General features: G+C 49.6%; 1 protein-coding gene across 2 annotated transcripts; it reads right to left on the bottom strand.

Moving 5' to 3' along the window:
* Positions 1-234: 234 nt before the first annotated feature.
* On the bottom strand, positions 235-12,933 carry POPDC2 (popeye domain containing 2). 2 transcript variants are annotated; one of them, XM_065626686.1, is made up of 4 exons: positions 11,771-12,931; positions 9,240-9,348; positions 5,219-5,585; positions 235-668 (listed from the first exon to the last, which is right to left on the bottom strand). In XM_065626686.1, the coding sequence occupies exons 1-4, from the start codon at positions 12,259-12,261 to the stop codon at positions 583-585; spliced, it is 1,053 nt and encodes a 350-aa protein (XP_065482758.1). In that variant the 5' UTR covers positions 12,262-12,931; the 3' UTR covers positions 235-582. The 2 variants fall into 2 exon arrangements, with proteins under 2 accessions (XP_065482758.1, XP_065482757.1); XM_065626685.1 differs by having other exon boundaries at positions 577-668; positions 5,081-5,585; positions 11,771-12,933.
* Between the last annotated feature and the right edge of the window lie 882 nt (positions 12,934-13,815).

The raw sequence follows: 13,815 nt of genomic DNA, 5'->3' as shown, positions 1-13,815 counted from the left end.
ATCCTAACCCCTGGAAAAATAATTTCTGGTCTTAGAGAGTGAATGCCCAGTGAGATGCATGATGTCGAATTCCCACATCATGCTCTCCATTGCAAGCCCATTACAAAAGCCACCAAGCGGCCCATTTCCCCCTCTCCTTTCCCCTCTGTGCCTTGAGATCACCTCAAGCCTTTCAAATGGTGTTATCTCCCTCTCCAAATCCTCAAACACCAGTAGTTTCATCTCTGACTTTAATGGGAATCATTAAATCAAAGGGAACACAGATTCTGCGAGCAGGCTGGTATCATTTGCAGCGATCTCAGTGTACCTTGGTGTCAGAGCTGCCAACACACCTCAGAGAGGCAGAACTAGAAAACAAACCGTGGAAGCACACTGGGGCGGGCAGCTCTGGTGAGCAACCATGGGGTGGGAGGTGCTGGAGTGTCACACCGCAGTCTCATGCGTGTGCTTCACATGCTCCTGTGTGTACGTGTCTGCAGGCAGACGTCTTGGTGCGTGCTAAAGAGTGTCCCTCTGGTCAGAATCCTAGGTGAGCATATGCTCCCTTGGAGGCACTTCGGGATCAGAACAGCCTGTTGTTCCCTAGAGTTCCGGGGTCTGAGTGGGAGCCAGAGGGGCTCGTCCTTTGCAGAGAGGGTGGGGAGAACTCTGAAGAAGGTTTCCAGAGGCTGCAGAAGGAAAGCAGTGCAGGAGGGAGGAAAATGAGAGTGGGGTGGAGGGAAGAGAGAGAAAGAAAGAGAGCACCATTATTATCACAAAAATAAATCTTACAAACTTTCCCAAGACACAAACCTCATGGAGCCTGCCACTACCTGCCCTTCTCCCCCCACCTCCTAAATTGGCATGTAAAACTATGTAATTCTTCAACATGTGATAAATCAGAAAATGGGGTTATACACCCGTGCCAAGACAGCAAAATCAACCCTCCTCTCCAAAGCACCTACTGTGATATTGGTGAAACAAAGCCCACAGCTCCTTTGAATTTTATTCTCAAAGCAGTTGTAAAACAATTCCTACTAACTTAGATACCAAGATAAAGGCCATCATCCATCCATCCATCCACCCATCCATCCATCTCACCTACCAAATAGAAAGCCAGCCCCAAGATGTGACTGTACAAACCTAGGTAACAACAGCTCCACATCTTGCAATGCACTTGATAGCGGCAAAGTAGAACAAATGCGACATGAAAAGGGGAAAAAGCAGGTGGCTTTTGGTTGTCTGAATTTTCATGCAAGGAATAAAGCTTATTTTGCTATGGAGCTGTACAAAAGTACACTGATAAAGCAAGTTTTGAACAGAACCTTTGAACCTGCCTCTTTTTAACAGGTGGCCTACAAGTTATTGAAATATCTCTCCTCCTCAGAGAAAGAACGTGCTCATCAGTGGGATATCACAGTCTGTCTTGCTCATAAGCAGACTAGAAACTCTTTCAGGGAACTAGATAATAAGAATAGTAGGCCAATATATCTCACAAGAATATTTTCTTCTGCATGATCTTTGCAGCACTTTCGGCATTCAAGAATTGCCCTCCTGTATTGCAAGGCGGCCGTTGCAGTGACAGAAAATGAAAAGGAACGTGACCCATAGAAGCACTTCAGCATGGGGAATTCAGAGAGCTGGAAGGTGATTACCCAGGTTGGAAGTTACCAGGGAAGGAGACAAGAGCACAGACCAGGGTAAAGCCCCAGGGGAGCTCTGACCTCTGAGACCACAGCTATTGCTTACTTCAAACAATGACACTGCAGGGAATATCCCTGCTTATTATGGATGTTTTCACCACTTCCAAGGACAGAGTTATGCAAGTGCTTTCCCTGGGACATGACTCCCCTGCTCAGATCATCTACTGAGCTGTGACAAGTGCCTGGCCAGAAGGGAAAACTGCAGCCCCTTTGTATCACTAATTTTTGCAGTCAGGTACTCCAGTCACTGTGGAATATTGTCCAGATGTGACAATTGATGTTGTGCTGCTGGGACGTGTTGTGATTAGGATACCCAAGTGGTGAGCAGAGTAACACGGAAGTGCTCGTTCCACTGCTATGAACCCATTAAACAGAGTTTCTGTTTCCTTGTCCAATTACCTTAGAAATTAACACACCACACTGGCTCTTGTCTCCAGACTGACAGACAAGGAAGATCATCCTTCTCCCCCAATCCAAATACCAGCCTCTGAAACATCTGGGCTTTTATTGCAGGTCTCTACTGCAAGTATCAGCACACCTTGATAGTGCCTCATTCGCAAGATCTAGAAAGACAGAAGGTTCCAGCTTCCAACGTGTTTTTAAAGGATTATGTGAAAGAAATAATAGCTTTGTGCTGTGTTGCACAAGCTTTCCCCAACCACACACATACACACACACCTCTTGTGTGTATGTTCGCAGTATTGACACACTACCAAAACCAGGTAGAAACAATTGAAAAAAAAAACCCAAAACACTATGGTGTTCCTTGCCTCCTTCCTTTTTCAATTGCATTTGAAATTCTGATTTTATTGCGCTTGATCAACTAGGAGAATTCTGCCAATGACCTGAGAATGGATATCCTTCCGCTGAAAAATCAAAATATAAGCAAAGCATAGACAAAGTGACTTCACCATGTTTACAACACTATCTGCATTCATTTTTGATTGCATCTATTCAACAGACATGCCTGACAGTTAGGAGGATGGCTGTCTTGTAAGTGATTTAGTGTTCCTGCCTCTCCAAGTAAGGACTGATAAAGCTGCAAATTCCTATCTCCAGCAATCTACCAACAAAACCAGGGACTTCACATTCCTTGGACTTCTAAGCTAGAAAACAAACGAGGATTTTTTTTTCTCTTTCCTTCTATGTCTCCTTAATACAAACAAGCAAACAAACAAAAAACAACAAAACAAACAACAATACAAACAAAGCAAGCAAACAAAACACCCTCCCCACACACACACAAAACCCACAAACTCTTGCTGACTTCTTATCTGATTCAAGCAAAACCAAATACAGTTGTTCCTTCCCTGGCCAGTTTCTTCAAATCCCAGATTTTGAGTTTGGAGGCATGGAAGCAGTGCAGGAACAGGCACGTGACTCAACTGAAAGCAGAACTGTACAAAACAGGAACAGGGCCCCTCAGTTCAAGAAGGACAGGGAACCGCTGGAGAGAGTCCAGCGCAGGGAACAAAGATGATTAAGGGAGTGGAGCATCTCCCTTATGAGGAAAGGCTGAGGGAGCTGGGGCTCTTTAGCCTGGAAAAGAGGAGACTGAGGGGTGACCTCATCAATATTTATAAATATGTAAAGGGTGAGTGTCGAGAGGATGGAGCCAGGCTCTTCTCAGTGACAACCAATGATAGGACAAGGGGCAATGGGTACAAACTGGAACACAGGAGGTTCCCCTTAAATATGAGAAGAAACTTCTTCTCGGTGAGGGTGACAGAGCCTGGAACAGGCTGCCCAGGGGGGTTGTGGAGTCTCCTTCTCTGGAGACATTCAACACCCGCCTGGACGCCTTCCTGTGTAACCTCATCTGGGTGTTCCTGCTCCGGCGAGGGGATTGGACTAGATCTTTCGAGGTACCTTCCAATCCCTAACATTCTGTGATCTTCTAGTTCCACTGTTTCCAGAAGCTAAGAACAGTAATTGGATGGAACAGCAAAAAAGGCCTCTTCCGTCAGAGGTCTACTGCAAATAGCAAGTGCCAACTGACCCAGACATCCTTTCCATGCACAGCTCTGAGGCGGGACAGTCCCCTTGCTGTCACAGGGGAGAGGCTTGTGCACAAGCGCTGCAGAGTAGGGAAGAAGACTACTGCAGACTTGTCAGGGCTCATGCCAGGAGTCAGTGTGTCCTGCTTCACGGTCCCTGCCACTGCATCCACAGCCCAAGCATCTGCAGCTCAGAAGTGGACCCAGGCAGGCGCAGGGAAGACCAGGGTACGATGCTGCGCCATGTTCAAGGATGCCTGCTGGAAGACGATCTCCTCAGCTGCAGCCCAGCCCTGCAACTTCCTCCCTGCTACGCAGACCCAACTGGGACACACGCAGTGGCCGCTTCTGGGACAGAAATCCCAGTCCCAGGCTTGGTGTCTGGAAGCTGTTTGCCGGAAAGCAGCTATTATGAAGCAGAAACGGGAATGCACATTTTGGGGTGTGCAGCTGGTGTGCAGCAGCTGGCTAAAAGTAGCTCAGTGTGGAATTTCTCTCTTGGCCACTTGGATCTGGGTTTCAAGCACAAGCCACCCTCCTGTCTATTCCTGTTTGCCTGCATTGCTCTTCTGCCCTAACATCCACCAGGGCCAGGAATTTTTCCCTTGCAGAGTAAGGAGCTGGTATTTTGGAAAAGAGCATCTCATTCCCACCCACCAGAAAGCAGAGTTTAGGGTATGTTAAAACAATATTTAGCCTTTCAGTCCACCCAGGGTGACTGGAGGCAAGAGCTATACCACACAGGGCAGTCTTTTCAATGCTTTGCTGATCTGGCTGAGCTGAAGCTCAGCAGAAACAAGGAGGACAGAGCAAATGTGGTGGGCAGGGGGAGGAAGGACTCTGAGCTTTCTCCCCTTGCCCAGCCTGAGCACTTGCAGGGTGTGCAGCAACTCCTTGCTATCAACCCACCGCAAACCCTGGAGCTGTTTCTACCCCTGTGAGCATCTCCTGGGTTGTGTGCTCTCTCACCTCCAGACATCTTAGCTCAATACTGGAGTATCTCCAGGCACAGCTCTACCTTGTGGCGAGCCAGGTCAAGCCCTGTGGGGTCTCTGCGGGTACTCGTGTACCACCTGCCAGCCAGGACACCATTTCAGTTTCTCTGCCTCTCCTGAGAGATGGAGAAAGGACTGGGCAGGGAAGAGCTTCCTATGGCCAGGTTACCAGCCCTTCCACCCCACGGTGCAGCTGGTGCCTGGAGTCAAGCCTCTGCCCTGCTGCTTTTCCTTAAGAAAAATCACACAGCTTGAGACCACCTCCTGGGATTCCTTGGGGCAGCAGGCAAAAAAACCGCTGTGGAGGAGCAAACCCATGGCAAATGAGGGCGAGAGGCTGGGGGCCGCCGCTCTGCCCGGGCAGCGGCATCACGGGAGGGACTTGCTTCCACAAGCGGGTACTTACGCGGGGGTCCCACACAGGGTGAGGTGTGCCCATGCCAGGAGTGCCCTCACTTCATATACTCCCCTTCGCTCACATAGTCCATAAAAGACCCCGGCAACTCAGCAAAATCTTCCAAGACAAGACTGGTGGAGTCCTCACCCAGCAGGTCACTGTCGGGCCGGGATGCCCGGGGGTGTGGAGCCGATGGTGGCGGTGGTGGTGGCTGTGGAGGGGGCTCAGAGGCACCATCCTGGCCGGAGGTAAGTGATGGCTCCTCGCAGTCTTCCGATTCCCCCTCGGAGGAGGCTGGCCCGAGGACATGGTAGAGGCTGGGCAAGCGGATGTCAAAGCGAAGGCCGAACTTGGCGAAGAGCTTCTCGTTGAGAGAGTAGAGCTTCTCCGAGATGTCATAGCCCAGGTGGGAGGAGAAGAGCCGGGCAACATAGCGGTCCTTCCTCAGGAGGAGATACAGCTTCTTCCTCGGCCAGGTGATGAAGCTGCAGTCGGTCTCGGCTGTCAGTGTGACCTGTGAAGCAGGGAGAGAGTGGAGTAAGCCCCATCACCTGGGAGGTGTCACCCACCTTAGGGCTGCAGGCTTCTCTCCAGGGAAGGCCCCCAGCCCCTTTGATGCCTGCTCTCCCTGGAGATGGTGGGTCTGGAGAGCCAGATCATCCCAGCTGAAAGATCGGATAAATCCTTACCCGCCTCTGTTTCCTCTCCCCAGGGAGCCAGAGACCATGCTTTCCTATGCGATTAGTGGCATGCCCTTGCTGAACCTCACCTCTCGCTTTCCGATGATGCTCCCTGTTGACACCTGAGCGATATAGCTGAAATGAGCAGCGCAGCACAGACATCCTTATCCCTCTACAGAAATGCTACAGAGTAGGACATTTCTGCACATCGAGCCAGTCTGAGTTGCCAGCAGGGAGCCCTGTGGCAGGCTGCTGGCCCATCCTGCTGCTGAGCAGCACAACCCCTGCTCTGAGAAGGCCCTGGGTGCAGGAAGGGCCACCTGGACGCCTTGCTTGGTCAGCCAGTGCCAGAGGGACACCCTGTCTCGCCAGCTCTGCTGGGTGCTGCAGGGCTGAATGGCATTGAAGGATGTGCAGCACGGCTCAGCGAGAGAGGAAATAAAAGGGTTTTACTGTGTTTGTGTGTAGGTAGGGAACTCACGTGAGGTCTTATTGGACTGATTTTAGAGGACATTTCATTTTGCGAATATTTTGCCAATGCAAACAGAACCATTTTTTCCCCTAGCTGTAAGACCAGACTTATTAATAATAAAAACCATTATATAATACATGAGTGTATATTGTAATATATAAATATAATAAAAGATAAGAAATGCAGGAAGGGCCAAACTGCCATGGGCCAAAGAAGAATATCCAAGTGTAATGGAGGCATCAGCATGTGAACAAGTGCCAGAGTCAAAATATCCCGGGGGCTCCCTTTCAGTCTATATCCAAGGGTCTCCTTGGCCAGCCACCATGGCAGAGGGCCACTGGGAAGCTGAACACTGCTTGGCTGCATGTGTGTGTCCTTGGGCTTGATATTTAATGCCACTGCCATGCAAGCAGCTGCCTTATGAAAGAAATATAGGAGAAAAAAACCCTGAGACTTTCCCAGGCTGAGGTGAGGAAGAGGAAGGGTCACACAGAAATTCAAATGACCAAAATCTCATTTTCCTAATCAAGTTCTGGCATAATGATTGAAAGCCTCCACTTCTCATGAGAGATTAAGTGAGATGTAATAAGAAAACCTGCCTCCTAACCAGGAGAGCAGGACAGATTTCACTCATGAATCCACCTGACACAAGTGCTCTGACATTGGCAGAGCCCATAATTCAGCCTTCTAGGGGAAAGTGCCAGTCCTGAAACCCAACTCCTTCAGGCACTGGAAGCCAGAAGTCCTGTGGGAAGAAGACACAGCTAAAGCAGGAAGCTCAAGGAAATCATCTCTCCTTGTAGACTGAGTCGTGCTTCTGCCATTTTTTGGCTGGCTCACGATTGAAAATGCTCAAACCAGAGAGCTATGAGGAAAACTTGAACAAGAAAAACCTTCCATGCCCTTCTCCAACAAAGTCCCAGAGTCAAACACGCACTTTTTTAACCAAATGATTATGATGCTAGGAATAAGTTTGAGATATGCCACCGGGTTTTATTAACTACTCAGGCAAGAGGGACTAGTGGGTTAAAAAAGCTGCCAAAAGCAGCACATCATCATGGCTAAGCTTGGCCATTAAGAGTAGTGTCCCGACAGGAACACAGACTGGTCAAGTCTCACCTGCTGAATCCAGGTCTCACAAAGGCTGCTGCTTCTTCATGCTCCTCAGTAAGAAGACTCAGGTTTTAGGCATTTCCAGCACATGGCTGCAGCCTTTCCCCACCTGGGACTCTACCTCCCCATCCTTGGGATCTTATTTATGCTTATAAATATCTCAAGGGTGGATGTCAAGAGGATGGGACCAGACTCCTTTCAGTGGTGCCTGACAATAGGATGAGGGGCAACGAGCACAGACGGAAGCACAGGAGGTTCCATCTGCATACAAGGAGAAACTTCTTTACTTTGAGGGTGACAGAGCACTGGAACAGGCTGACCAGAGAGGTTGTGGAGTCTCCTTCTCTGGAGACATTCAAAACCCGCCTGGACACATTCCTGTGTGATCTGCTCTGGGTGAACCTGCTTTAGCAGGTGGGTTGGACTTGATGATCTCCAGATGTCCCTTCAACCCAGACCATTCTGTGATTCTGTGATCCTGGTGCCAGGTGCAGCCAACCTCCCTGACCAGCCCTGTCTCGCAGAGCAGGAGAGGGACCAAGAGTGTGGTGCTGGCAAGACTGGTGCAGCCTGGCACCAGCTCGTTCCCAAGCTGTCTCACTCACAACAGATAAAAACACTCAGGAGGTCTGGGAACATTCAGTTCCACAGAAATTAGCTCAGAAAATGCTGCAGATGTCTCTGCAAGTTGCATGCCATCCAGATGGCCATTTCCCTGCCAGGAGCACTGGGCAGTCATTGCTCTTTCTGCTTGACTCTTAGGCAAATACAGTCCAGGAGCTAGCAGCAATCTCCTGCCGGATTGAAGCCCTGTGTAAAACATGAGGTACCCTCTCCACTAGTACAGCCATGTTGGTTGTTGTCCTCTCTACCCCGTTATCTTGGCTCGACATCCCTATTTCTTTTCAAGAGCTGTAGCCCTGTGCCACAGTCATGCTGTCAGCCATCTCCTACAACTGTTCCTCTTGCAAGACTGCAATCCCTGGTGATGGCACAGTGTTCAGGAGCGACAGCCATAATTGTTTCACACATAGGCCAATGTCAGACTCAAGGAAAGCAGGTTCGGAGAGCTACGCTGGTTTAACCAAGTCTGAATGTGGCTGCCCTCATGAGAAGGCATCATCATTCCTCATGACTGTCCCATGCTCCCAAGCGATTAGCAAAATCCTTCCTCATATGCCCTAACTGACATATTCTATCTAGACTGACACTCTGATAGGGATCAGCCTGTCCTGGGATGCGAGTTAAAAGCAGAGATGTGGGCTTGAGTAACCTCCTCCAGAAAGAAAGCCAAATACTGTGGGGTGTTGACAGCAAGAGCAAAATTCTTTCAGTTGCTGCAAATAAGAATTGGTACGGCCTCTCAGCAAGGGATTCTTCTGCTCAGAAAGAACCATATTCGGGTGCAAACTGTCCTTTCTGCTTCTCCACCCCAATCACATCACCATCAGAAACTTCTATGAGGAACAGGATATTTATGTATTTACATCACTGCTGCATATTGCCATGGCTGCCACCCTGATGCTGGAATGGTACACCCGGCTAGCAGTGTGCAGGGCAAATGCATCAATACAGGTAGTAGGGACCGCTGTAATGGAAGAGAGCCATCAATCTGGTACTTCATCTCCTTGCTAAACTGAAAGAAGCACCACATTCCACCCTCCCTGCTATCAGCTGATAGTAGGAGGATGCACTGAGGTCTTTAGAGGAAGGTAGGGGAAAAAAAAAAAAAAAGATAACACAGCTGATTGCACCATCCTATGCTGGCTAAACCATGAGGAAGAGGAGGAAAGTATTCCCGGTTAGCTTTGAATGGCATAATGAGCCCCCCTGTGCCCTTCTCAGACACACAGCAAAGCAGGAAGGAACGAAGCTGGGCTGCTGTGGGGCCACGTGGGGTTACCTGGAAAGTTCCTTCCTCAGAGGGTCGCAGCGACTCCCATTCTGGAGAGTCCAGGAACTGGTACGGAAAGACGTAGTGAAGGAATTGTCCGTCCTGGCTCACTCGGATCCTGCAGAGAGGACAGGTAAGGTGCACAGGCTTAGGCCACAAAACAGATGTCACATGAATGTGATCAGCTCACACAATGTGCAGGCAGCCAGTCCCACCAGGGAGGAAAGGACTTCTCCTCTCACGTGGTCTCATATCCTCTACAGAAAAGCTGCAGATGCTCCAGTCTGTGGGGCTGTTCCTCCTTTTTCTGTGGGAAACAAGATTTGCTGCCACTTCCCCATATTCAATCTGTTTTCTGTTTCCTGCTAGAAATCCGTCCCTCAGAGGTGCAATGCTTGGTCCTAAACCAGGACTTCTCAGCCCGCAAGACTGCTGCTGCTTTTCAAGTACTTCTAAGCCAGCCTGTGGCTCTCTGTACTTGTATCTTCTTCCCATCCTCAGGGTTGCATGAGGGCATTCCCTGCCTCAGTGCTGGGAAGCTGTTACACCCAGAACCCCCCAAAATCACATTGGCCATCATTCCTGACACATCAAACTGCAAACTCATAGTTTATTGCTCATTACCATTCAATCTCTCGTGGCCTCCCAAGTACCTCTTTCCCTACTTTTGCTACAATTGCCTACCAACGTCAAGGTCGAACCTGCACCCAGCTCTGCTGTGGGAGCAGAGAAGGAGAGCTGCACAGGCCTGGGGCAATGGCAGGGCACTCTGGAGCTCTACTCATAGCTCTGCATCACCAGATTTGGGGCCTCGTGCCTCCCTGTCACCATGTCCTCCTGTTATACAATGCACAAAGGCAATTCTTGCTTTCAGGAGTTACAAGGCTCAGTTCACTGTTGGCTTCCAGTCAGCTGGGAGTGCTGCCTGGAAGGGTCAGGGATCACAAGGCAGGTTCCCTGATCCAGGCACACTCTGCATTTCCAAGCGCCCCTTGTCTTGCTGTTGTTTGGTTTAAGAGGGGGCACCATAATAGCAGCAATGCTCTGCTGGGTCAGCAAGGACCTCACAAGGCAATACAGTGGGTACCAGGAAGTGCAAATCCAATCCCAACTCCATAGAGTATCCTATACCAGCCGAGATGCATACTTTCCACTGGAAAACAGAGCAGAACTACCCCACCAGCATTGGCTTACTGTCTGTTGCAGCACTTTCCTGCTCACAGAGCAGCATCAGATTATCCAGTGCAGGGCAAGACAGCACAGACTCTTCCCTGCTAACGTTATTTGCAGATATGGTAAACTTCAGGGCAAGCTGCTCAGCACAGACATTTGGTAAGGGGAAAGATGTGTACCCAATTTTGTCCCAGTGCTTTCCCATTCAGCACTGGTCAGTGTTCCCAGGATGGCCTTAACATATGCTAGAAAAGGAACAACCACCAAAAAAAGGAAGGGCAGCCCTTCTTCTTTATACACCCTCTCACCTCCACCAGAGATGATGGACCACCACTGTAAAACACAAGTCCCTGGTGATGCTGGGTTTGTCTTCCTGAAGGAAAATCTTTGTGAGACACACCTCCTGCAGCTCAGCAGTTCTCCCATTTACAGATCTCCTTCCTTTCCCACTCTCACTTGACATTATTGCCAAGTGTCTAGCAGCAGCTGGGAAGCCAATATCATTACTACTTGTCTTGCATTTGGATTTTGCAAATTGTTAAGAGATATGTTCACAGAGGCATGCCACAGGACCTCAGGTGAACAAATGCCAGTACTTCATCAGCACAGTTCACTCAGTAATCAAATCTCCAGTAAACAAATAGTGAATGTGCATGGCCTGCCAGGCAATCAGCTGCAACTATCTAGAGGTCTTTGAGGTCCTTCTTGGTGGTCCAGAAGAAAGAACATCACGGATGCATGACAGGACAGGGAAAGAAAGAGGCCTGATGAAGTAGAATCCACCACAGGAGAGTTCTCTCTCTTTTGACAAAATGACCACCAAAGTGAAAAATTTCTGATGCTGAAGGTTGAGGTGTTTGCAGCAGAGATAGAACCTTTCCCTGAACACTGCTGGCCAGGGGGAGCAGGTGAACTGAGGACTCCTACTCAGTGTACGGCCATTCACATCACAGAGATACACCTGGTAACCCCAAAGACTGCAGGTCCAGACACACCACCCTCCTGCCTTGAGAAATTCTCTCACAGCCAGCCTGCTCCCGTCAGAAATAAGATCACTTTAAAATGACAGAGAAAGAGGTAAAGAATTCCCTGACAATATCACAGACAAGGCTGAGCTGGTTGCTTCACTGCATGTAGCTTGATTCTGCAAACCAGTCCCTGAAATATGCTAATATAGAAAAGCAAAAGAAAACAAACAAAAAAATTCCAAAGCAAATTACCTCCCTCCCCAACAAACAGATGCGTATCTCAAAGCCCTTTCAGAAGAAGGGAAGTATCACGACCTCAGTTCTACAGAGGAGGAAATTACACCAACAAGCCACAGCGCTTTGCCGTCAGACTTTGTTCAGCAATAGGGAAGGCTTTACCTGCCAGACAGCAGCAACGAGAGGCGGTCAATGGGTGTCTTGCCCTCCACCGCATAATTGTGGTCTCTGACAAGTGACTGGACTCGCTCTTCACAGCACTTCACGATTTCTTTGTAGACTTCCAGGGGCACCTGCAAGGGCAGGTACATGGTCTTGTAGAGGAGGTCAAACTCTTGCGGGATGGTGTCTCTGCGGAGCCGGTAAGCCAGGTGAGCCAGCTGAAGCAAGCAGATGAGGACGAGCAGCATGTTCCAGATGAAGATATCCAGCCCACAGGCGCTCAGCCAGCCCCACAGAGCGTAGCAGAAGTAGCCTGGGGCCAGGAGGCCAAAGATATAGAGGGACCCAAAGATGCCACTTCCCCCCATGTAACCCAGGAGGATGATGCAGCTGGCCAGCTGGTAGGCTGCTCCTTCCATGATCTCCTTCCAGGCATTGCACACCGTAGGCTGGAGAATAGCCTGGTCCCAAGAGAGGCTGCTTGTGCTCATCCTACCCCACTCTCCACCCTCTCCAGGCTCAAAACGAATTGTAATACACCGAGGGTGCTGCAAAGGTCTGAAACCAGAGCTGCTGGGTAGCTGTTCCTCCTCCTCCTCGAGTGCCGGCAGGTCCCACAGCAGCCTGCTTCAGAGCGACATGTTAAAGTGCCGCCGAGCGTTTTTGTGCCCGAAAAATAATCCCCAAAGGGCTAGTTCTTCCTCTTCGTGGCTCACAAACCAGCAGCTGGCCCCTTCCTTAGCCACACTGGTGAGAAAAGGAGCTGGCAAATATGAGGCCAAAAGAGTTCAGTCAAAGAAAGAGTTGAGGCCATTAGCTGGAAAACTCGCAGACCGGACAGAGATCTCGTTGCACCGCCTCTCTCACCAGCCCTCCGGCACTGGAAATAGCGACTGTGAGAGAGCAGCGGAGGGAGCTGGTGTTGAACGTGGAATGTGTATCACTTGGCAGCGGAAAGGAGAGAGACCCCAAATGGATAACCATGTTTGGAATTGAAATCCAAGGAGCAAAAGCAGCGAGGAGAACAGAGAGCAGGCACGCACCCGCTACTTCACATAACTTAGGCACCCAGATAAGCCCGGCACAGCACGAGGAAGGGAAAGGAGAGGGGAAAACAAGCCGCTTATCGCAGTGAGCTCCAGCCACATGTGTGGCTCCGCACCGCTCTGTGCTCCTGCAAGAGCGTGACTTTCACCCAGCACAAAAAAGGAAAAAGGTCACCCTGTGTTCTTGCTGCAGCTCGTAGCGAGGGCAGGGACTCAGCGAAAGAAGAGAGGTTGGTTCTTGGGAAATGCTTTTCAGGCACTGCAGCACAGCCTCTCCTTGCACCAGGCAGCTCCATCTCATAGGGCATTTTAGACCAAGGGGCACAAGGTAAAGCTCTGCACGGGCGCATGTTTGTGAGTGCAAGGGATAAAGCTAGAGTAAGTGAGCCATTGCGACTCAGCTTCATCTATTGTGGAGAATATTCTGCATAACAGTTTGGGAATGTAACACATGGAAATGTGTTCTGTGGGGAAATCCTAGTTGAGGGAGGATTCTCCCACGCCACAAATAACAGGCTCTGTTGGGAAGCAACCTCAGGAAAAGCCATCTCACATTTTCATTTTTTAAAGCTATTTGGAACCTCCCAGACCTTCCTTTAGCATGAAGAAGAAAGCAAACACTTTCCACTCAGGTAACCCAGGACACAGGCACGAGAAGGACCCACCAAGTTCAGTCCTCCATGGTCAGCTATGGAAAAGATGCATAAATGCAACTTCTTACCTGCTTCGAGTAACACGTTATCAGTCCTATGGGTAGGATCTGCCCCACTGCCAGGACGCACATTTCAGGCATTGACACAACCTGCACAGTCAGTCAACAGTATGAAGTCAGCCTGCATGGGTCAGTGGAGTAGAGATAGGGTTTCAAGGGTGGTCATGTTTCAGATCGAGCTTGCAGCTGCCCTGCCTAACATGCCATTCCCATTGGCATCATTCACTTAAAGACACACTGGCTCTTCTACTAATAGTACTCCGGAATTACACTATACACTCAGCGAG

The sequence above is a fragment of the Caloenas nicobarica genome, chromosome 1 (genome assembly GCF_036013445.1).
Source record: "Caloenas nicobarica isolate bCalNic1 chromosome 1, bCalNic1.hap1, whole genome shotgun sequence".
In the NCBI taxonomy this organism is placed as follows: Eukaryota; Metazoa; Chordata; class Aves; order Columbiformes; family Columbidae; genus Caloenas; species Caloenas nicobarica.
This window is presented reverse-complemented; position numbering and strand designations above follow the sequence as displayed.